At 37.6% G+C, this 24225-nt stretch overlaps 1 protein-coding gene across 3 annotated transcripts in view; it reads right to left on the reverse strand.

Moving 5' to 3' along the window:
- soga1 (suppressor of glucose, autophagy associated 1) overlaps positions 1-24225 on the reverse strand; it is a 114893-nt gene that overhangs the window by 60980 nt on the left and 29688 nt on the right. For all 3 annotated transcript variants that reach the window (XM_038267544.1, XM_038267543.1, XM_038267542.1), the window contains exon 4: positions 21482-21631. In XM_038267544.1, the coding sequence (XP_038123472.1) occupies positions 21482-21631 (150 nt within the window). The remainder of the gene's footprint in view (positions 1-21481; positions 21632-24225) is intronic.

Genomic DNA, 24225 nt, shown 5'->3' on the forward strand with positions numbered 1-24225 from the left:
ATAAACCATATAAAGCTAATAAGGGTTCTGGTATTTCTGCCAGATGCATTTTAGTATAAAAGGAGTTATGTTCAAAAAGGTTTTATGATTCTGGTGTGAATATAGGCATTAAGTGGGGGTGTGGAGTGGCAGATGGGTGAAACGACACTGAATCACCTACAGTTAGCTGTTGTTCTAGGGTGTATTTTGGACATTTAACATTTAACAATAACTTCCTACAGTTGTTTATACTTTAATGCAGTAGAAGCTCAGCTAATTAATTGCTAATCTTTTTAAATTCCCCAAGTTATCAGTCTTTACAATAATTTCACAAATAGATATTTTGTAGGGAAGGGAATCTATTGGAGGGGGTTTGGAGAAGGAGCTCTGTTTGGATTGAAAAGCTTGGTCAATTTATAGTAATAAGATTCATTGAGCCAGAAATGATCTTTTACTAGCAATGTATAAAAACAATATAAAACTGTAAATCTGCTCTAACAGAGTGCTTCTCCTGGGTGCTCATGTTCTCCTAGTAATGTCCTCTAGAAGAAAAGGTCAAACATAAATCTTTATAGTAGAATTACTGAGTGGTTCACTCCACTGAGCATGTCGGCCCCTCATCCCAAATAAACTCTGTTCTATGATCATATATATGGTACTAAATACTTCAATTCCCATATTTTAAATCCACCTTTATATATCTCAGCCTTTTCAGTTTAGACTATATTCCATTAACCTTTCTTTGTAATTATTTGAATTTCATACCTCCATATTTTTTCAGTCCTACTTTTCAGACCTCTGGCTGTATGTCGTTTCTCTCATTGCCTTCAGCTGTGTTTTTTTTGTTTTTTTTTATTTATTTATTTTTTTCAACAAGCAAGAGTTTAAAGGACTTTTAAGCATTTCCGCTGAAATTTGAAAAGGACATACAATTTTTCTTTTTTTGGTTTAACTTAAATATAGGCCAAAAAGTAAAAAAAAAAGCTGTTTATACAGGGAATAATACATTTAAAATTGCTTTAACTTAGGAAGTAGATAAATATGCTACTTACTATTTCAAACAAATGCACAGTGATATGAATCTCTTTAGTTCCTCCTTTTAGATTCCCCTTTCTTGCTTCCCCATTCAGGCTGTCTCTAAAGATCAGTTGCTTTTTCAACAGCAATGCAGCTAAATCCAAAGTGGACATTAAAATCCCAAAAAGATGAAGCAAATATTGCACCGTAAAAAAAAAAACGTCTACACGTTTGATGGCATGTATGGTGCTCATTATTATCACTTTATATCATGTAGTTTAGGATGCCTTTCTAATTAAAGCCGGGCATACACTGTAGAATTTGTTTGCCATTTTCGGGTCGATAATCCAGTCATGCGTCATGTAGTGTACAGGGGGTAACGAGGGGAGATCAGCCTCTCACGATTCCCCCTCGATCAGGAGTCGTAAGGTCAGGAGAAAATCAAACACATTTGAAATTCAGTCGGCCATCGTAAGGTCGCATCAGAGCGTCGAGCCGCACAGTGTGAAAACATGGATTCGGAGCTGTGAACTTTTAAACCCTGCAGTTTCGTCGTACAGTTTGAGCTGTAGCTGCATACACCGATTGAAAATATCGCACAGTGTATGCTTAAGGGTAGAAATTGCCTTCAGTACTGTTTCCAGAAGGTGATGGTACAGATGCAGTTTCTAGGACAGATCAGGTAGATATTAGAGACAGACCGATGGTCATGTAAGCCACATGCAATGCTGCTCCTTTCATTTATGATACATTGTTAACATGCTTCATTTTTTATTATGTAACTATAGCAAGAAAAAGCAAACTCAGCCCCAGAAATATGGCAGCATATACCAGGGATTGGTTAGACTGATGTCAAAATTATTTAGTACTGGCATCAGCCTGTATCATCAATCATTCTCTAATAGTAGAAGTAAAAAAAGCTTTTTGCTTGAGTGGACCACCTAAATGTGAAAACACAAAAAATGGACATTTGAAAAAGTTTCTTTAGCATTAGAACTATCTAGAAAATTAGATAATTATAAAACGTACTTTACTCTCATGTATCGTCACTCCCATATGTTCCCACTGTTCTAAAAAGGAAAGATTTATACCTACTATAAAGCACTCAAAAATGCTTTTATGTATGTTCCTCAACTACTCTGCAAATAAAAAACAAAAAAAATTAGGTCCTAAATTCCAAATATGTGAATATGATCTTTGTGGTTTTCTTCCATGTTTAAAATTAAACATGAAAAGGCACCAAAGCAGGTTGATACTATGTAAACTAGTTTAGATCGCAGAATTTTGAGTAAAGATTCTAAGCCAGTAAATTAGATCCTGGGTGAGAAAAGGCATCATCATAATCCTGAAAAGATTTCTCTCATTTAGAATATCATCATTATTTCCTCCAGCAGGGTTAGGTCATGTGGTAAAAATAAAGCTCTCTTTTTTTTTTTTTTACTCCTTTGCTCCACAGTTTAATATCAACTCAGCAGTCCTTTAAATCCACTTTTCTCCTCAGGCAGTGGTGCCTTTTCAACAGCACAGCCAAACTAATAATAAGCCTTTTTCTTCTCAGTCTTTTGGCCACTCAGTTGGTCTGTGTGGGATTTCATTACTGCATCTTATCTGTCCTCAGGCGAGCTCCAGATACCCAGCGCTCCACTCTGCCCCATTAACCGACCAGTGATTGATTCAGATCTGGACGACTACAAATGGACATTTCATCTCTTACTAACAGAAATGTTGTTTATCATCTTTAAATGCAAGTGAAAATAAAAAAAGAAACCGAGTCAAAATGCGCCTACTACAGAAATGTTTGAGTTTAGCTAGTGGCTCACATTTATGTTTCATATGCAGTGTTTGTACCAGAGGAAATGTTTGATTTGTCAAGGAGGAAATCTTTTCCTCTATGAGCTCCAGCAACAAACCCGTCACCATAGCAACAATACAAACAATCCTCTGATGATATTTAGCCCAAAGATGCAGCTGACTTTTAATTTATATCCAGTCTTTCTTTTTTTTCTGTTGCAAAATTAGGTTTTTTTGAAGACTGTATTCTTATGTTTTTATTGTGCACATTTGTTCCTGTTTTTCCCTCTTATGTATTGTTAGTGATATTGATTTGGGATACCTTTTTAAATTAGTTTTACTTAAATAGTTATTAAATCTTAATGATCTCTAAGTATGCACCAATCCAGCTTATGCTTTTATTGATTACGTGCATCTTTTCGGTTCTGCTTACTCTGACTTTTAAAAATTTAATAGAAGATAAAAGGGAGAATTAAAAAAAAGTTTAAACAGCCACAATTTTTGATGCAAAGTTGCAAAAATTATGCATTTATTTATAAGACATAAGCACAGTTTCCCGCAGCATATGGTTCTGTCTGCAGAGCAACACACAACGCAAGCAGTGTAACCATGGCAACCACAGTGCAGCCAGACTTGCATCAGCGGGAGGTGCCAGCCACACATTTTCCACGTCTCCATTTCCACATCATAACAACAGCCAGCAGCGCGTTGATGATGTCACCCTTCCTCGCCGCGGAGAGACGGTGGTGAGGAAGGAGGCAGGAAGGGAGGGAGAAAAAAGGAGAGGAGGACACAAAAGAAAGGAAGAGAACAGAAGGAAGGGGGAGGACAAATACAAAGGATGGAAAATTCAAAGGATCTTTCAAACTGAAAAGACAAACACAGAAACACGTGTCTATGACAAAGGACCTGCACCTGCAGCCTCATGCTAATCTCCTCACTGCGGCTTATATGGAGCCCGGTGCTGACTGTCACAGCGTGACTTCAACACCCAGCTGAGCTGATATTTACCATGCATCAACAATAAACTCAAACACCCATCAGCCATTATATCCATTAAACCCATGTTTTCTCATGCTTGTCAAAATAAAACAATGTAATCTAGACTCACTAAGATGAATTGCAGCCTCCAATACTTAGTGACCAGAACTTCCATCCTTCCAACCACCTTTCTGTCTGTAAAGGCCATATGAACGTGGGTCCATGTCTGACTGTAGACATGGGCAGAGATTATGTTGATATGCACAGCTGGCATAATACATTGTTATATTGCACATGTCCTGCAGGGTGAGTAACATTTATTTCCTCTTCCTTTTCCTCTAGAAATTAATTTAAATTTTATTGTGTTAGAGATGGACTTTATCACACTGCAGCCGTCTGTGATTTTCTGAAAGGTGATTTATATGCTGCTGCATTAGCTGTAAATTACTGCTCATGTGAAAACTCTCACCTTGCAGCAAAAAGATCCTGGTTTTTAAATCCTACTGTGGGTCTTTGGTTTGCATGTTTTTCCATTTAAAGAGTTGGTTCCATCCAGATACTTTTGCTTCCTCCAACTGTCCATAAACATGACTGCTATGTAAGTCTACAGTGCTTTTTGTCAGAAATATGTTGATGCGTGTCTGTCCATTTCTCTGTGCTGTTATAATGAACTAGCGATCGCTCCAGGGAGAGACCCCCCAGTAAAAAAAAAAAAAACTACCTAGCAGAGATCAGTCCTTTCTGTCAGTTTCAGGTTAAAAGGTAAACAAATCCCCCTTGAGGAGTTTTTGGGATTGCTGTTAATCTAAACAGATTACAATCCTCCACTTGTATTATAACCCGAATACTGGCTGGGATTATCAATGGATATAACTCTAATAACAATTCAAATGCAGTTAAGCCTCTGTTGTGATTTTAATTGAGGTGAACCTTGAGTCATGGATTTAGGATACATTCAAACAGAACAAGATTAGAACTCCAATAAATGAATTAGATTGGAAACAAAAAATAACCAAAAAAACATTAGATGCTTCTAAGGAAAAGTCGTCCCCCTTAAAAAAAATAAGAATCAAAACTTAGACTTTTCCCTTAACAAAGTGTGGAGTCATTAAACTAAAACCCACTCTACCCTTTTCAATATTGAAGTGCTCTATTGATTTTGCCTTGGGTGTATTCAGCCTCCTCCACTTAGTTTGCCTCCTTAATGTGGCTCCAACATAAAGAGCTGTAAAGTGTTAAAGCAATCTGCTGCATCAATTTCCAGCCCTTACTTCTGCCCTCAGTCATAGGCAATGTTTCAGAGATAAAACAACAAGAGAAAATTTCTTGTTTATTGGCAGAGACTAAAAATCCAATCCACTAAACCTAAATATGACCAGTTACTGAAATTGGTGTGGAAGTTGTTACTGTGGGAAACAGCAGGAGTATGAATGTCTAATGTCTCCTCCTGACATAAGGCATTAGTCAAACTATATGTTGAAGGGATTTTTCCCCTTATAAAAAATGACTGTAAAGGGACCAACTTTTTGCAGGAAAGTTAGAACTCAGTAACATTGTCACAAGTTGCTGAATTCTCTGAATAACTCAGGAGGATTTTCAACAAGCACCGGATCCCTGTGCACTTCTAACCCAGCGACGCCTTGGGACAAAAACTGGTTCAGGCCAAAGACCAGACATGACAAGACGCAGTTTACGCCATTCAGTGTAGTAAAAAGTGAACAGACCTGTACATTAAAGAAAACAAGCATCCACTATACAGGTGCATGACTCAACATAGGAGGGCTAAAGGCTGGTTTATGCTCAAAAACCAACTTGTTGTGCATTGCAGTGAACAAAAGTAGTAGGTGACCGCAGACAGTGCTGCAGACAGGAGGCCTCTGATTGGTCTAATCTACATCCGCTTTACACTATGCGTATTTCCTGTTTGGTACCTTACCAGCTTGTTTTGTTTGTATGACCGCCATTGTGGAAGAAGGCTCATGAAGATGGACCAGCTAGAAGAGTGAGGTGCGTGAGAACGCTGGGAACATTTTTCCACCTGGATCCCTGCTCTTTTTCGCCCTCATGTCCCTCCATTGTCGCACAAACTTGCCCCCAATTCCTCACAGCCTGGGCCGTATCTAGAACCCCAGCAAGTTCGTGATTGTCCCTCTTGCGTTGCGCCTTGGAATAACATAGCGCAGACCATGTTTCAAAATTAGAACTGCAACACACTGCTGTGGAAGGATAACCAGCCCTTTACTCCTCAGGATAGGACTCAGCTGTTCACCTGTACCTGAAGGCTAAAGGATACACGTTTGAGGACAACAACGTCCATATTCTGGCAAAGGAAGAAAGGAAGCCATCTTTACTAACCAGGAAAAAAACATCTCTTGAAGTGGAGGTGGTCTTATACAATCTGTCACCTACTTACAAAGCACTTGGAAGAACAACACCCAGAAGATTCACCTCCCATCTGCCCTCACCTACCTCACACTTGACCAAAACCACTCTGAATAGGGAGTTAATGACACCTCAGTACCCCCTAACGACCATTAACACCGACCAGGTGGCCAATCCAGTAAGAGAGATCAGAGACCTCTTGTTTGCCCCAATTCTTTTGTTACACCTACAGTATATTAATCCCAGTTTTCCCCAACACTAGTTAGAGCTGAAGAAACCTCTTGGATGAGAGGCTAAACGTCTTCTAGAAGACTGCACACCCAGTTGCCTAAACTGAACTTTTCAAGCCTTTATGTAATGTTTGTAGCTCTTTACTTTATCAATCATAAAATGAATAGTGCTGCGAGTTTGTCATGCAAAAAGTAAATGGTTTTCAAATTAAGTGTTTATTCAATTCAGTTAAATAAATTTTAAAAAATCCTTCATCAAAAAAGGGAAATTAAATATAGATAAATATATATATATATATATATATAATTTTTTTTTTTTTTTTTTTTCCAACAATTGATGTTAACAGCGGATCTGGATTTATGTTCTTTATATTCTTAAAAAAACTTTGTCATAACATAAAAAATATCTGAGAAGATTTTCTAAATAGATGTATATAATTATCTAAACTGTTAGTCAGCTTTTTAGGTCTTTTTCACAACATCTATTTTTCATTTCATTATGAAAAATTATTTTATTTGGGTTTTTTGTTTTTTTGGGTTTATGCATGGAATACAAAGAGTTACTTGGGTGTTTTTTAATTGTTCTTACAGGAAATAGAATCATCAGTGGGTCTAATTTTTGGGAAACCTCAATTCCCTCATGGGTGTATCTCTAGCAAAGAGAGAAAGTAAAAAATATGTTCCCTTTTGCAAACATATTTTTTGATGTCTTGGAAACAAATGTCTACCTGTGTTGTTTGTGACTGACTGCAGCTGAAACATACAGCTGCTGTTTTTCTTCTTTTATCCACGATTTTGTTCCTTTTCCTCTGAGACGCGTCGCTCGCTGCTGTTTGAAAATGTTTCACGTTTTCACCAGCATGAGAGCAGTGACGCACCGCCATTTATTTACACCCAAAACAACATCTGCTTACAGACAATATTATAATTCATGAGCTCAGAGCCTCCTAACACTATAGCAACAATTAAAAGGAAAACACACATTTAGGGGCAGAACCGACATTACATTATCAAAAATGATCCTACCATCACTATAGAAACACAACAGACACATGGAGTACAGTAAACCCCTTTGTTGTTGGTGTTTATCTCCACCCACAACGATTCCCTGCAGACATTGCAGCTAAACCCCAGTTTCTCCCCACAGGTGAGAAAATCAGCATTTGCTTTTAAAAAGCTCTAAACCTTTAAAAGGGGTGAGAGAGACAGTTGTCCTCCCTCCCTTCCCCTACATTTGCTCATTTCTCTCCCTGCCTGAACCGATTTCTGTCAACTCACTACCTTCTCTGTATTTATCCTCCTGGGCTCAAGCTGACTTGACATCAACTCACTTTTATTCCAATGGTATTCACACCAGTTAAACCTTAAGCATTATATCATGTTAAGAACGAGCTAATGTCCTTATCTAGCTTGAAAATGAAGTGCTCTGCATTCTCAAACAGCCTTTGTTTCATGGATTGATTGATTTTTTTATTCCGGCATAAAACTAAATCAGATATAAGTCTGTGAAGTATCAGTGCATGCCCACAGCATGATACCACCACCATCCTGCTTCTCCATGAGGATGATATGCAGTGGTAATTTTTAGCCACATTTTTTTTTATTTTGCCATTACCTTTCATTTCCCATATGCAGACTGTTTAGTATGTGGGGATTTCTAAAGGCGGTTGCTCGATTTGTTTATGAAGCTTTAGAGTAAAAGGGCTGAATATGTAAAAATGCCACAGACTTTTAACTGTAAAAACATAATAGAAATGATCATTTCACTTCCGATTTGAAGTCATGAAAGCCTTTCTTGCCTCTGGATGTGTCTTTCAGGGTGGCATTTGAAAACCCAGCAGCTGCAAAGAAAATTATACCTGACATTTGCTAACATTTGAGCTGGTGCTGAAGTATTGTTAAGCTGACAATATGACACAGAAAAATACCTAAAATGTTCATGCACATGTTCTCTGTCAGCGAAAGTCTTTTCCCAAGTTTGAAAAGCGGTTAAGTTAAACAAATCTTATTTTAAGGAACGGTAAAAACAAAAAGTAAATGATCCTTGAAAGTAGAATCCAGTTAACATTCTGGAGAATCTGTCAAAAGCTGAAGCAGCTGCTCACGGAGATTCATTCCCTGGGAATGCATTAGCATTCACACAAAGCGGGCTGCAGACAGAGTGGAACACTTACTGTACTCTGTGTTTTATAGCTGCTTTTAATGGCTCTCAATCCGGCCAGGGATCCTGCTCAGAGAACAATGTGTTTGGAAGCTTTAAGCACGTCAGTTGTCATTTCTCTTTACAGCCAAGCAGCAAAAAAGGTCTCCATTTTTTTTTTTTCCCATCGATCTGTAGTCAAGGTAACACTACTGACTATTAGGGCTGGGTAGTTTCACCAAAGTCCTGAATCGATTTGATTTTGATTCACTAATTTCTAAATCGATTAATTTCGAATCAATCTGTTTTTACAATAATGAAAGTGGCTCAACTGTGTTTCAAAACGCTCATGTATTTTATTTTTTCCTGCCATATTAAACACCAAGTGCAAACTTGTAAATCAGACAGTTTAATCTTGAGATGTGTTAAGTGCAAACTTATTTGTGAAAAGTGAAAAAGTGAAGTGTCAACAGAGGGGACTCAGCAGAGTGTCAGCTGCATGACAAACCATATTTGCTGCGTTGTCTGTAACAACTACAGGGTGTTTGCTGCTCAGCCCCCATTTGTTAATGTCTTCAGTCAACCTATTGGCTATATTTGCAGCTGTCTGGCTTGAAGTCATCCTGAGCGCATCTTTCCCGCTCATTTGAATGTGAACGTCACCCGCGTCACTATAAAAGTAATCAATCTCATTCCCTAGACATCGATTTTGCAAAAATGTAAAGGAATCGATCCAAAATCGATTAAATAGATTTTTTTACCCAACCCTATTGACTATTATGCTTAATAACATTATTCACCAACAAACATATGCAATATATATATATATATATATATATATATATATATATATATATATATATATATATATATATATATATATATTTCTTAATTAAACAACTGCAGAACCAACCATTCAGTGGGGGTGAAACACTGAACAAGCAGGTGTTTTTTTTACAGGAGGTAAACCATCATAATCCAAGAAACATGGTGGAAGGAAATAAATAAATAAATAAAAGAACAGTTGTGGTGTTCCCCTCCATCTGATCTCCCTGCAGGACTGAATGGTGTGGATCCATCCCAGCATCCATCCTCCCTCTATTCTTCTTATTTGTGCCCTCTGGTCTTCCCCTCCTATGTGATCTCAGTCACTGCTCAGCTCCTCCATCAGTAATTCGACCAGCTTTCAGCCAGTGAGGCATGAAATTACCCTCGACAATCTTCATGAGAAAACATTTTATATGTTTTTTTATTTATTTAAGAAACTAATGATTAAGTATAAATAAAGCACTATTATAGGAAAAACTAATACCATGACTAAAACACGTAGTGTAGCGTTTCCTCAATGATAGGAAAGTACATTGTTTTTATAACCTTAAAACTTGTGAATTGCAGGATTTTTTGAGGCAAAAATTAAAAAATAAGGATTATTATGAATATTTTTTTTAAATCATAATTTATATGACATTATGATCAATAATTATTTCCATCACTCATTAAATGCGGTTCTGATTAAGTTTGATTCTCTTATCCGTGTCTTTTTAAGAAACCTGTATTTAGTTACCAAAGCTTTTTGTCCTCCAGCCCAGCCTGTACTTGAAATCCTAATTTTCTTTATATTTAGTCCTTTGTTCTTATAATTTAGGATCCCAGATTATCTGTTTCTTCATGTTAGCTGTTCTTTCTTTGTTAGGTTTTTTCCCCTCTCTTTGCTCCCTATGGGCCGGAGCTTTAAATTACCTGCAGTATTTCTTTGTCTCTTTCTTTTGTGAAGGCCAACAATCTTGAATCACTCCAGCAGTGCCCCCCGCTGCCTCTGGCTACAGCCTGGGTAGATTGCTGACACTCCTGCTGCACCTGAGACAATACTGGTCCCTCTCTATCACCCAGCATGGGTAAAAAGTGTTTCCTGTAAACCATTTATAAAATTAAATCGCTGATATCTGCCTAGGTTTATGTCTACAGAGATTTTTCTAATATTTCTGTAAATTATAATCTTTTTTACCTTTGCAATGCAATAGAACCGAGCTGCATAAAAAGAACAAAAACCCATATGGATGTACTGTAATATAGAGCTGATGACAAATGTTTGCTCAATGTATTTTAACTCATTAGAAGCAAGAATAACAAGACGGCTTATTTCTTAGCAATGTTTTTAAAAGTTTGGTTATTTTGCTTTAAAGCTGAAGAAAGAAGTTGCAGATAGAAGTGGACAGAAAATCAAGCACACAGCTCCCATGTGTGACATCATGACACTAATGCTTGCTGAAGCTGAAACCGAGTGGGATGAGTCCTGTTTGCAGACACAGACGGCTTAAAGACCAGTTTTTGAAGATCCAATCTAGGCCTAATAACAGCAATGTATCATGGGACAGGAGGGGGGAAGCTGGCAAGTCCTACATCATCCCTACAGTGTAGTACTGAGGCGACTGCATCATGCTGCAGGAGGGACTGGTGCACCTAAAAATCTTGAGATCAGGTGTAAATATGGAATCAACACCTGGAAATGTTCAAGCTTGGGCAAATTGGTTTTTAATCAATAATACATCCTGATTGGTTTGAAAGTGTCTTAACAAATTCAACATTTCAGAGGGACCATTACAAGCTCTGAATTTAGTCCCAGATAAAGTATCTGTTACACCACATCTGCATTTGTGTAAACAAAGCATCCTCCCCCTATTAACAAAGCTTTGAAATCAGAAAAACAGAAACAAGTAAACATGTCACTGTAACTGCCAAAACATTTTTATTATTCAGTGAATTAAAAACATTGACATTTGGGTCAAAGGTTGACAATCAAGGCTGCATAAATTAGCAGCAGCAGCCCGATCCATAAAGGTCTAATTTAATCTGTTTACCACTTTCTCTGCTAAACTGACAATTATTTCCCTTTTTTTCTTATGAAGGTGACATGCAGCATTCGGTAAATATCTGCGTCCCTTTTTGATATAAAGAGGAAAAAAGTGATGCATTGCTCTTGGGTTTGCTCTTGCTCTTCTTCTTTCTGTGCCTCTCTCCATTCTGATCTATAAGGCCTCTGAATTCCCCCATGGCTTTCTGCTCACCTACATCCTGTGTTAGAATATGAGTACATGTATGTTTGTGTTGCACACGGCAAACGGCTGTCTCTCCCAGCAGTACCTGTGAAGCTGGGATCGACCCAGAAACTCCTCTGGCACGATTCCCCTCGTCTTCCCTCTGGTTCTCCTCCTCTTTCTTTTGAAGCATTTGTCCTTTATGTGCTTCTCTCCTTTTTACATTCCTGTTGGGCTCTGGGGTTAATTTCTCCACCATTTTTAAAACAGCACAAACAGCTTGTCTCACTAACAGTTCTCTTTCTTTAACTTTTTCGTTTGGTTTCAGCATCCCTAATGTCCCTCTTCTAAGGCTAATCAATCATTTTGACCCACATAAAGCCAAGTTTAAACCCAGACCACTTTGATGCTCTGACCCATTTTAACCAAACTTGTGTCTCTGTAGTAAACAGTGCTTTCATTTCCGTCAGATAGATCTCTATGATGTTTTTTGGTGCTTTTGGAGAAAGTATAGAGAGGAGCACTCAGAGGGAAGCAGGGAAAACAGACGGCGTACGGTGGAGGTACATCACCTGCACAGATCTGTAGAAGATTCAGAACGCCCTGCTGGAGCGCATGTTGCCTGGTTCCAACACCAAATGTTTGATGCTCATTAAAAGAATCCCTAAACCACAAAAAACATCATCGCCTATCATGATAAGTTCTCTTTTGCTACAGTAAGTCTGCTTTAGGTTATTTATATAAAAAGTTATTTATATTAAAATACTAAAACCTACTATAACTGTAGTCATGGTGAAGCTTTTTTAAACATTTTAACTTAAATTCAAGCTGTGGATGTTTCTGAACTATCTGACTTTAATCCACAGTAGGACTGAAACAATTAATCAGATTAATCGTGATTAATCAATTATGGAAATAATAGTCAACTGATTTAGTAATCAATTAATCATTAAATGGAGTATATAGACTGTAAAACATGTCTTTAGCTGACAGAGTGACTCACTTAGAGGAGTAATTATATTCGAAACTGTAAAACAAATGTATAAACATTTTGCATTTAAGTTTTTTTCTGTCAATATATTCTATCCAGAACTCCTCAAGTGGAGGAGTTCAGTTTCACCTGGTTTAATTTAGTAAAAAATCTTTTTTAAGGAACCTTTTACTATCTGATTATTAATCGATAAATTGGACAAATAATTGACAGATTAATCTATATGCAAAATAATGGTTAGTTACAGCCCTAATCAACAGAAAATATTAAAGATGAGTTTACGATGGTTCTAGGAGGAGAACTGGTGCTTTATGTGATATGTGACTAATATAAAAGATAAATTATGCTTCGTGTGATCTTAAGGAAACCTACGGGATTATGGCTACACTGTTTTTAAAAATTTTTTTTTTAAGAACAATCACTGCGGTTTGCAGTTTGTAGATTTTCCTCTTCAAATTAAAGCTCCATTCGACATCTAGATGTCTTAATGCATTGAGGTCCTCTCATGTGTTTTAATGTTTTTAACAAGCTTCAGAACAAATTCAGCAAATAAAACCCAATAGAGTACAGAAATTTGCCTTAAAAGGAGGTGCTAGTGGAATCACTAACAGGGCCCGAATAATGTCCTTGTACCTTTAGGTTAATGAAGGTTTCAACTCAACCTTTAACTCCTTACATAATATTTTCCCCCTGCTATCATGTGGGACAGTGGCAGACCTACAGAGACACAAGCACAAACACACACCTCAAGTCTCCAGCCAGTCCTGCCCCACATCCCTCGGCTCCCTGCAAACAAAGGGCAGCACTTCCTGAAAGTCAGGAACAGCAGGGAACAGCTTCCTTTAGCATTTGGCCAGAGCTTTAAGCGAAGGAAGGAGGCTTTTAAAAAGCAATCAACAGAAAGGTACGAAGACACAAAAGTCATGTCCAAACTTTACGTCTTAGCTCCACTAGATGTAACTGTTGACTGTAGACACTATAAGCATCAACATTTACACTTTGCTTTGGTTCTTTCCAAGGACAGCGAACGCTTATCTAATGTTCCCATAAAACACCATTAAATAAAAATATAAGCATGAATTATCATTTTGTTTATGTGTGGGTTTTAACTGCTAGAAACAACTCCCAACCTCAAGCAGATTCATTATACATCATGGTCACAAAAACACATTTAGACAAAGAGGAAGGTTCTTAAATGACCTTCAGGGGAAATAAATGCTTGAGAAATCTGCAGTGAGGTTTAGAGATTCAGTGTCTACCTCTGAGAGAAACAACAGCTGGAGAGAGGACACATGAGGGAGGAACAGGACTCAAGATAGAAGAGAGAAGAGTTTTTTTTAACCTCTATTTTATCCACAGTTATTATTATGATAATAGTTGTGATGATATCTCCTCCTCTTTTAGCCTTCATCATTATAAAATCCCACTTTGTCAGTGTTTAGAGGCCTTTTTAAGTTAATTTTTCTATAAAAACCTTTTAAAATAGGGACCCAAATTTCCTCATTCTGCTTCATTCTATCTCTATTCTCCCACTCTGCAGAATCTGTTAGTTCAGTCTCTAACGTTCTGCTTTCTCTGCTTTTTCTCATAGCAGCTGTCTGCTATGCCTTTAGCTGACAGAGTGACCCACTTCCACGAGTAATTATACCAACATTTAAAAGAAATATTTATATATAACTTTTTTTTTTATCAACAGTCTGCTCCTGTTTGGCTGTGACACCATCCTGGAGAGAAATATCAGCTGTGCTGCTGCCATCAACAGCTTTGTTTATAGATGGTGGAGATCGGCCTGTTTTTTCAGTGTATTCCTGTTTTTCTGACTGTGACTAACTGGATGTGCTCTCTTCATCCTCTGACATGGGAGTTGGCTCGGAGTTCGTCCGCCTGGCTGTGTGTTTCCTGGACGGGGCCGCCTTTTACAGTCGCCTTTTGTATCTCTGCTTCTGTCCCCTTGAACCCCAGTCTCACACTGAGCCTGATTCTGCTGGAGGTTTCTTCCTGTTAAAAGGGAGTTTTTCCTCTCCACTGTCGCTACAAGCATGCTTAGTGTGAGGGATTGCATTCCAGTCAATGAGTCGATGCAATAAACTGATTTTTTTTAGATGGAAAACTTTGAATCAATTTGACTGTATGACCTGGTGAACTGTAAAGTGCCTTAAGATGACATGTGTTATGACTTGGTGCTATAGAAATAAACTGAATGGAATTAAATTGAATATAAATATCTCGTTTTAAAGAGTAGATGTTTAAACGTGAAGCAATCAGCTGCCTTCCTTATCTGTAAGTCAGGGATTAGTTTGTTGGAGATAAAATTATCACATTACTGAGGCTGATTTCTGGTTTGTAGACAGTCTAGTCTGCTAACCTCAACTTAAAACCAATTTCTCTTTAACCTCTTACACCCTAAGGGGGTATAAATAAATTTCTGCCTGACAAAAACACACAAAAGTAAATAACTTATAGCCTCAAAGCTATTAGATTTAAGAAGAAACTTTTGGTACGTCTGTAAAGGTAAGATGTCATAGAATGGTTTTCTGGTGTCAGCACCATTGTAGCTTTGACCCTGCCTGAAATATTAGGGACAAAATACAAAATATTTTGCATTTTTTGAACCTCGCCAAAATTTTCTTTGAAATAAACATTGCAAAACACTACCAAAATATTATTTATACCACAAAAAATAGTACAGACTTTCAAATCTAAATGTTGTGTAAAAATATACCAAATTTGGACTGTCAGATGAATCATATTTATTTTAGAATGGTATTAGTGAGAAATTTCTTAGGCGGAGGGGCCAGTTTGGCACATTTATCCATAAATGTCACCAAACTGTGCCAAATATGTTTTTTACATCAATACTGGGGGTTTGGTAAAATTACGAGGTCATATAGCAGCTGGACCCGCCGGTGGGTCCGTAGGGTTCAAGGGGTTAAGGGTTGGTATTTATTGCATTTTAAATATTTTATAGACTTTACGCGTTTAGCAGTGAGAAAGAGGAATCACTTCAAGACAAGGTTTAAATACTTTAAATAACCAAATAATTGTGGAAGTTGGCATTTAAACAGTCTTATATTAGCGACTCATGGTTAGCATGCTAAGCTTCCGGCAGCAGTTTTCCTTTGTGTTTCAAAAAAGGATGTAGATCCCTTCATTACTCTGAGATTTTCTGAAAGCTGCCATCGTTTCCAGCAGCAGTCGGGGGTTTAACTAACAAATGATGAAACAGTAAAGCTTTGTTGTTCATCCTTCCTGTTTCCAGTTGAAAATGCTGCTCTCTCTTTAAGTAGCAGTCTGAAATAGCTGCCATCTTGTCTCAGCATTGCTGATAGCCTCCCTATGTATTTCAACTTCTTGAGTTGCATTTTCTTGTTCTATTTAGGTTAATCCGGCCCTTTCTTTTCTCTTACTTCCGGTTTTCTGTTTGAGTTTTTTTTTTTTGTCTCTTGGTTGCAGGTTTGAGTCATTGTTATAGTCAGCTATCTGTTTTTTTTTTTATTGTTGTGGTTTTGTCTCTGCTTGTTTTGCTTCTGCTCAACCCTTCATCCCATCAAAGTCTCTTTGTCTCTGGATTGTTGCTCTGTGGATGAGTCTCCCATCTATCTTCTCCCAGTGTTTGCCTCTCCTCAGACCACACTTCTGGTTCATCCAGTTTCTCCTGGTTCCTCCCTCCATGTTCCTGCTCAGTATGTTTGTTTGTGGTCCTTTAGATTCATCCTCCAGCTTTGATTTCCCGTTTACCTGCCTGTATCTGAGTCGTCTGCACAATCGCATAACAGACACAGGACGGGGTCGATGCAACTCTGGAAGCACAATATTTTCTTGGTGCATCTTCTTTACACTCATTAAACATTAATACCTGAGAGCCAGAAAACCAAACCACAAAGCAAGCAGAGTAAAAGCCCTCCAGTTTCATCACTATTTGCAGGGGATTTAAAATATTAATAAAAAGATTGGTAAATTTATTTGGAGAAACTACTTCTTGTTTTCAGTGAAAATCCAGCTAATGTTTTATGGTTCTTATCTTCAGAAGTATTTACTGTATTGTATTCTATTTGTTTTATTACTTTTATTTTAGTATTATTACTTTCCTTATATTATTACAGTTAATGTAACAGATCTCTTTTGTAAATGGGACTGTTTTTCTCAGAAAATTCTTTGCATAAATAAAGAATGAAATAAAACAAAACAATAAATTTGATTCAATTCAACTTTTCAACTTTTGTTGCCCCAGTTCACATCAATGGATGCATCTACGTTCTGCACAAAGAAAACCAAGCAGATCCGGTTCTGATCAGTTTATTAAATCATGTCATTTCAAGATCATATCAAAATTGATGACACTTTTTCTTCTGCTCGCTGCTTTGATGGAGCTGAAACTCACCAGAAAACTCAGTCTATCGTGTTCTTTGGTGTGTTTATAAAAGACACTGCGACTAACTGAAGTGAAAGAGAAGCCAGAGGAGAGATGGCTTCAAACATAAACAAACCAGCCTTGAAGCAGAGCAGAGGCAAGCTTGGAGCGACAACATGACATTTGGGAGCTTCTCCATTAATATGAATTCAGTTTTACTTTCTGTATCTCTGGGATTTTCTATGCCTCTGCTTCGTATCTAAAGGACAAACTACCAAAAAAAATGTGCCTCTGTTGAGTCCTATCACCCTTTTTCTCTTCCTACTCTCATCCTGTTGTAATGAAGCGCATCCATCCCATCATCAAACCCCACCTTGCCACCTCCAAAGGTCACCCTAAGCTGGAGTAGATCGATGCTTTCAGAACAGGAAGGGCAGATGAGAAAACAGGATGGAGGAAGAGAATGATTGAGTGACAGCCTTGGTATGATGGAGGGATGGAAGGTGAAGGAGGAGATGGACGCGAGATGGATTTGAAGGGAAAGGAGGGAGCGAGAAATTAAAAGCCCTACTTCAGCATTCCTGCACGTCTCTGTGGGGGAGACGGCAGGAGGAGGAGAGGGTGAGAGAATAGGGAGGAGATGATAAATGGGGAGAAATAAATTAAAAGAACACAGGGGAGCTGTGGCTGAGGGATGGGAGGAAGGAGAAACAGGGACGGAGAAAACGAGGAGCAGAAAACAGTGTCAGTTTAATTGAAATCATTATTGATAATGTGTGCTTTACATGACAGGAGGTCAGTGTTCAGATATGGATGATGCAGTTCTAACTTTCAACATTATTTAAATTATATGTTAAGATCTAAAACTTAAGCGTCTTAAAAGAAACATGACAGAATCCTGCTTGCATCACAGTGCTTTGCAGCTCATCTCCTCCAGAACCAAGAGCACTCCATATAGAAGATACAGCCGAAGATCACAGATCCCAATGCAAGGTGAGTAACTCGGCAGAGGAATCCGCTTTATATGGACTAATTCATCAAAAGCCTTAGTTCTGCAGACATGCCCCTTTTTTACAGTCTATCCTGTTCCTCAGTATAACACTGGCAGCTTACAGCAGAGGCATAAAGGTGCAGCTCCAGCCCTGCATGCCTCTGCTTTTTAAAGAATATCGATATCAGCGCAGACTGTGGGCTGCAGCAGCTACGTAGTCAATAATTCAACAACCAGACTCACAGCTGAGAAATTTAAGACCTCCATTGTCTGAGTGCTTACATCACACTAGTGTTCACATGTGGCTTTTTTAATTCTCCTTATTACACTAATCTCTGTGCATTAATGTCTGTCCCTCATCTCTCCTTGTTTCCAAAACATAGCGATGTTATCTGCCCTTTTACTGTTTTTGTTTTAGTTCCTAGGTCAGTCCTCTTACAGACCAGTCTGACTAAAGACAGAGAGATATTCTATTATCTGAAGATGCACAAGGCAGAGAAAAGTTGACTTGTTAATAAAAACTGAAAGGCTGAACAATAGGGCCAAGGATTCACTGTGCCATATTTTCCATCTTTGCTCAGAGCCCCAACTCAAATTTTTACGAATTCAACAGTTCATAGCTTGCAATGTATGCCGTCACACCGTATGAACCAACACTCAGATGCATCTGACTACTCAATACCCCGGCTATTCCGGCATGCAACACAATAAATAGAGGTAGAAGAAGAAGTAGAAGAAACTTCAGTTGTTGTTTCACGCATGACCAATGTGGAAAATCCCAGAGAAAAGAGTTCTCAGTCTGGTTGTATCATTGCTTTAACATGCAAATCACCCATGATTTCAATCAGCTGATCAGTCAAGTGAGGTAAACATTCACTAAATGAGAACTGATTTTACATACGTGTTTCCCTTTCCTCTTATGCTCATTTAACTTTTTATTTTTTCAAAAGATTCAAAACGCATTGCAAACGACAATGCAAACCATTTAAAGTTTGATGTTTCCCTCATGCTCCTCTAATGCGATACTTAAAAAAACGTCTAGGTGTAGAAAAAAGGGCTTAAGAAGTCCTGTTGATTTGGAACATAGCAAACATGGAGGAAGATACCAGATGAGACAGAAATTCAACTTCTTGGCCTTAAATTAACTCAGTGGATCCCAATCTTTTCTTGCTTAACCCTCGTTTGGACTTAAATTAAAGCCTTAGTCAAAGCGCTTATAAATAGACTGAGAATCAGGGACAGGATTTGAAAACTAAAGCCCACTAATGCTCTACATTGAATTTCAAGTGGAGCAATTTCACCCAATTGTTCCAAATCCTTAAAGCAAAGACAACATAAACGGTTTTTAGTTTTTCTTCCACTTCATAATTATGCAAAACTTTTTAATCGCTTTGTAGCTTTTAGTTGCTTTGTAATATTCCCCCCAAACTATTTTTAAATTTAAGTTAATAAGAGGAAAAATTTGGAAAAGTTGAACAGCTTCGAGGAGCGTTGTTGCTGCAGAGTTTATCCCGACGTTAAAGACTAATGAGCGAGATATTCATTGAACACGAAATCTGATTAATCATTATCAGAGTAAGGAGGGCAAGAGCTTCCTTTTTGGAAGGGATTTTATACTTTGGCTCAACAGAGCAGAAAATCAACTTGTGGAATAAAACAGCTGAGTCACAAAATTCGATTAAAGAAAAAACAAAAAAAAACAAATCAGCAGTCAACAACTAGCCTCAATGGATAGAAAAACCTACAAATCAGTTTCTTCAGCCTTGTAGTTTCTATATCAATGAGTCTGAAGAAGCCATTTAACTAGGGGTGAAGCAATTAATCATGATTAATCAATTATTTAAATAATCACCAACTAATTAGCAATCGATTAATCATTAACTGGAGTATAGAGACTCTAAAACATGCCTTTAGCTGACAGAGCGACCCACTTCTACGAGTAATTATGCCAAAATTGTAAAATAAATATTTATATATATATGTTTTAGTCAATACGACCTATCCAGAACTCATCAAGTGGGAAAGTTTTTGCTTCACCTGGTTTAAATTCTGTTAAAAAATCTTCTTTAAGAAACATTTTGCTATCCAAATATTAAATGATATTTAACTTGCACAGACAGTTTTGGATGATAAATATAACCAGAATGTGAAATCAAATTGATCATGTAAAAAAAACTCCAACACTTACAGAGGCCTTACACATCGAATCAGTGGTTGCCCGAATAACGTTGGTGTTTTTCACCCTTTACACTAAAATTCACCATAAAAGAGAGACTGTCTTGGATGCTGCAGTTATCTTCATCAGGTGACCCACTATAGTTGCTGTAAAGCAGCTGAAACCCTAATTTGTTTAATTTTAAAGCAAAGCACTGACCCAATGTCACAGAAGGACCATTGCTTCTGGAAGTTCTGTCAGCTCAATATAACTAAACCCAATCAGAAAGATGTTGTGAGCTGAAATATTGAATAGTGAAATAAAACCCTTCTGTCATTATTTATGGACTTTGATCTTTTATTTTCAGACCCAGAAAATGTGGTAAAGAGTGTGAAAGAAAGGGATGAAATTACCAGGATCCGGAAGATCCTCTGAATAAAAACATTGTCCAAATCTTTGTTGGGAGGATGTTTAAATACCCAGTGATGGGAAGAGTTTATTACACATCTATAACATTGAAACTAGCGCTGCTGTTGCTTAAACTCCAAGCTTAGTTCGATGGAAGATGGCTAATAAGGATAAAATAACAAAAACATGTATCCCTCTCAGCTGCCCTGCAGCCAAACACAAGATAAAACCTTCTGAGTGTATTGAAGGAACAAACAGTTCAACAGGACAAAAGCAAACAAACCCAGATCAGCTGCCAGAAACCTATCCAGCCATCCAAATCTAACCCACATCAGGGGCCTCAGCCGGGGCCATCAGGCCATTGGAGGTTATGGGAAAGAGATGTCAAGTGGAAAGAAATTAAACGGAGACATTTTCTTCAGTTCAAAAAGATTATGATGATCAGAAGGGAAAGCAGAAAAAGGCACGAAGCTCAAGCAGATCATAACATCAGTTTGGTTTGGATTATTTTCGCTGCAGCTCCTCGGCACATTTCCCCCCTTTGGTTTTCACAAAAGTGTTATTCTAAACACACTTGGTTTAATTAGAAATTCCCTCAAGCAGTTTTAGAGGCAGAAATGAAGTGAACACCAGATGAGATAAGAGCCTGAACCCCCCCGAGGCTCAGAGACAAAACAGGCACCACAGACCTAAATGAAAAGGCCGATAGATCAGGATCCTCATGAACCCTGGTTGCTCAAATGACAATCTGAGATCTGATCTCAAATAGATGTTGAACTTTACTCATATAATAAAATTAACAGGAAACAGTCTATAAATGACTCTGAAAGAAATCAGTTCTTTACCTAAACACTTGGCAAATCACCAGTAATATGTCATATTGCCTGACCTTTATGAACTAAATGGATGGGCAGGGATCAAACGAGAGGAGATTAAGGACAGTGGGACTGAAAAAAATATACAGCTTGTGTATACTGTAACTTAAAGCAGGAGTTGTTTCTCTGGACCAGCTGAAACAATTTAATCCTACCTTGTCCATCTCCTGCTGCAGGACCTGTTTAGCGACCTCCAGGTCCTGCAGCCGGACTCTTAGCTCTTCGTTCTCCTGCTCCAGACGCCCCCTTTTCTTCTCCACGCTGTCTAGCTGGCTATGGATACGAATGGAGACGTCCTTTGCCACCTAAAGAAAGAAGAAAAGGAGAACTTAGCAGACTGAGCTACTAAACTGCAAAAAGATGTAGCTTATCTTACTTTTATAATACCAACAATCTTTCTGACATAATTTGCCTTACTAATACCATTTCATAAGCAATAAAAGCAAAAGGACAGTAAGTAATCTATTGATTATTGCAAAAAAATCTTTGCTAAATAAAGGAGGTGGCTAAATTGGGTTTTGTTGATATTTCAAACTGACAATAAAGATATCAATAAAGACTAGTGCTGCAACTAACGATTATTTTGCAAATTGATTAATCTGTAGATAATTTTTTCGATTAAATGATTAATAATGGGATAGCCAAAGGTTCCATAAAGAAGATTTTTTACATAAATTAAACCAGGTGAAACTAAAACATTTCCACTTGAGGAGTTCTGGATAGAGCATATTGGCAGACAAACAACTTTTTTTCTTAAATGCAAAATGTTTATACATATTAGGGTTGAAGCCAATGATTGTTTAGCAAATCGATTAATCTGTTGATTATTTTTTCGATTAATTATCGGATAGCAAAATGTTCCTTAAAGAAGATTTTTTTCTCCAAAATAAACCAGGTGAAAATAAAACTTCTCCATTTAAGGGGTTCTGGATATAGGACTGGACAGGTAAAAACTAGCGTTGCACCGATAGCGTTACCAGTATTGGACAGGGCTCTGATACTGCACTAAATTGGTGGTATTGGCATCAGCGAGTACCAACAAAGAGGGCACCGATACAATTTTGAGAGCCAAAAGTTTATTCAACTATTGTCACCCATTCCAGGTAGGCAATAAGAAGTTCTACTGGATTCACTTTGTTTTAGTTTTTTTCCTGCTTCACAAAGGTAGGCAGCAGCTTGAAAAAGCCATGATGGCAATTATTTTACATCCAAGTAGTATGCAGTTCTTCATATACAGTATACACACACACACATCAATTTCAAACACATGGTATCAGTATGGTACCGGTATCGGTCGATACTGCATAGCCAGGTATCGGGTATTAGCCAAAAAAGGCATTGGCGCAACACTAGCAATGAAAATGTTTTTAAGCTTAAATGCAAAATGTGTTGGTATAATTACACCTCTTAGTGGGTTGCACTGACAGCTAAAAGCATACTTCACAGTTGTTATACTCCAGCTAACAATAAACTGATTACTATATTTAGTCTAAATTAGTTGACGATTATTTCAATAATTGAATAATCCAATTAATTGTTTAAGCCATAATAGAAAATTACTATTAGCACTTGTTTATGGCTGATCCAGATCTCTGCTGTCTTTAAGGTCTGATCAGCTCATTTCATGCTGATTGTGAAGGATTCTGACTACAAAGCATAACAGAGATTTGAATCATTGGTATTTTAAAACAAAAAAAGAGAAACATTTTCTTAAAGAAGAAAAAAACACATCAAATTCTTGGATTTTTAAGATTGTGTTCATATAATGAACAACTAAAGAGAACTCATAAAAACCAATTCAAAAATGTTTTCATTCACTTTTATACAAAATCACTTGATTGATCATCATAGAAACCTAAATGGTGTACACAATAATGCATGTTTCTTGGATCAGTTTTTTTTTTTTTTTTGGTAGAAGCTGACTGCCATGGGCAGGAGTCATCTCCTGTAGGGGTCAGTATTACATCCTGCCCGAAAAGGCCTCTGACTAAAGACACTCTGTTTTTTATAAAAGTGTGATGAGGAGGATGCTCAGGTGTGCCCATTTATTTTTTTCAAATTATCCTTCTATCAACAATTATCTCTACTAAACAGAGCCTGATTGGATCTGTTGCTGCTACTGTAACTGATGATGGCAGAAAAGATGGTGGACTGATGATAGATAGGCAGAAAATGATTGCTGCTGCTATGAGTATAGAACAGAAGAGAACAGAAAGGACCTTTTATATCTATAAGCTTTCATTACATCCGATCGCTCATGTGATCACCTATTTATTAAATAAAAACTGTATTCATGAGGACACTAAATGCATAAAATATTTATTTTTCAATAAATTGGACTAGTTTTTGGTTTAGTCAGTTTTATTTTCTATAAGTTCATAAAGGGGAATTTGTCCCCATCTATTAAACCCCTAAAAGTCTCAGGAGGGTTCTGGTATTTTATACCCAAATTGCTCCCATGAAAGTCTGATTGAAAGTCAAGGGCAGCTGTTCATTAAAAGTTTCTAAAGTCAAACAGTGAAACTAAAGTCAACTGCTTCATGTCTGCACTACGGCCTCCAGCCAGATGTGATCTTTCTCTCAGTCTACTTAAAACCATAACAATAAAATTACAGACTGACTGGTTCAAACCATGGTCAGCCAACCACGCACAAGTCAATACACCATTAAATCACATCACAGCAGATTTGAATCTATTTTAAACTGCACTTGGTTAAACAAAGCACGTAAAACCAGTGGGGGAGAAAACCACGTGTGAGTGCATGTGTTTCTAAAAGGGGACCTTTAAACATTTTGCAACAGAAAAGCTAGGATGGAGGTGTGCAGCTGAAAGGGTTAACAATGTAGCTTCATATAAATATCCCATAATCTGGTTTCATACGACATATTAAACTGGACA

The sequence above is a fragment of the Cyprinodon tularosa genome, unplaced genomic scaffold, assembly GCF_016077235.1.
Source record: "Cyprinodon tularosa strain WSP-4 unplaced genomic scaffold, ASM1607723v1 ctg677, whole genome shotgun sequence".
NCBI lineage: Eukaryota > Metazoa > Chordata > Actinopteri > Cyprinodontiformes > Cyprinodontidae > Cyprinodon > Cyprinodon tularosa.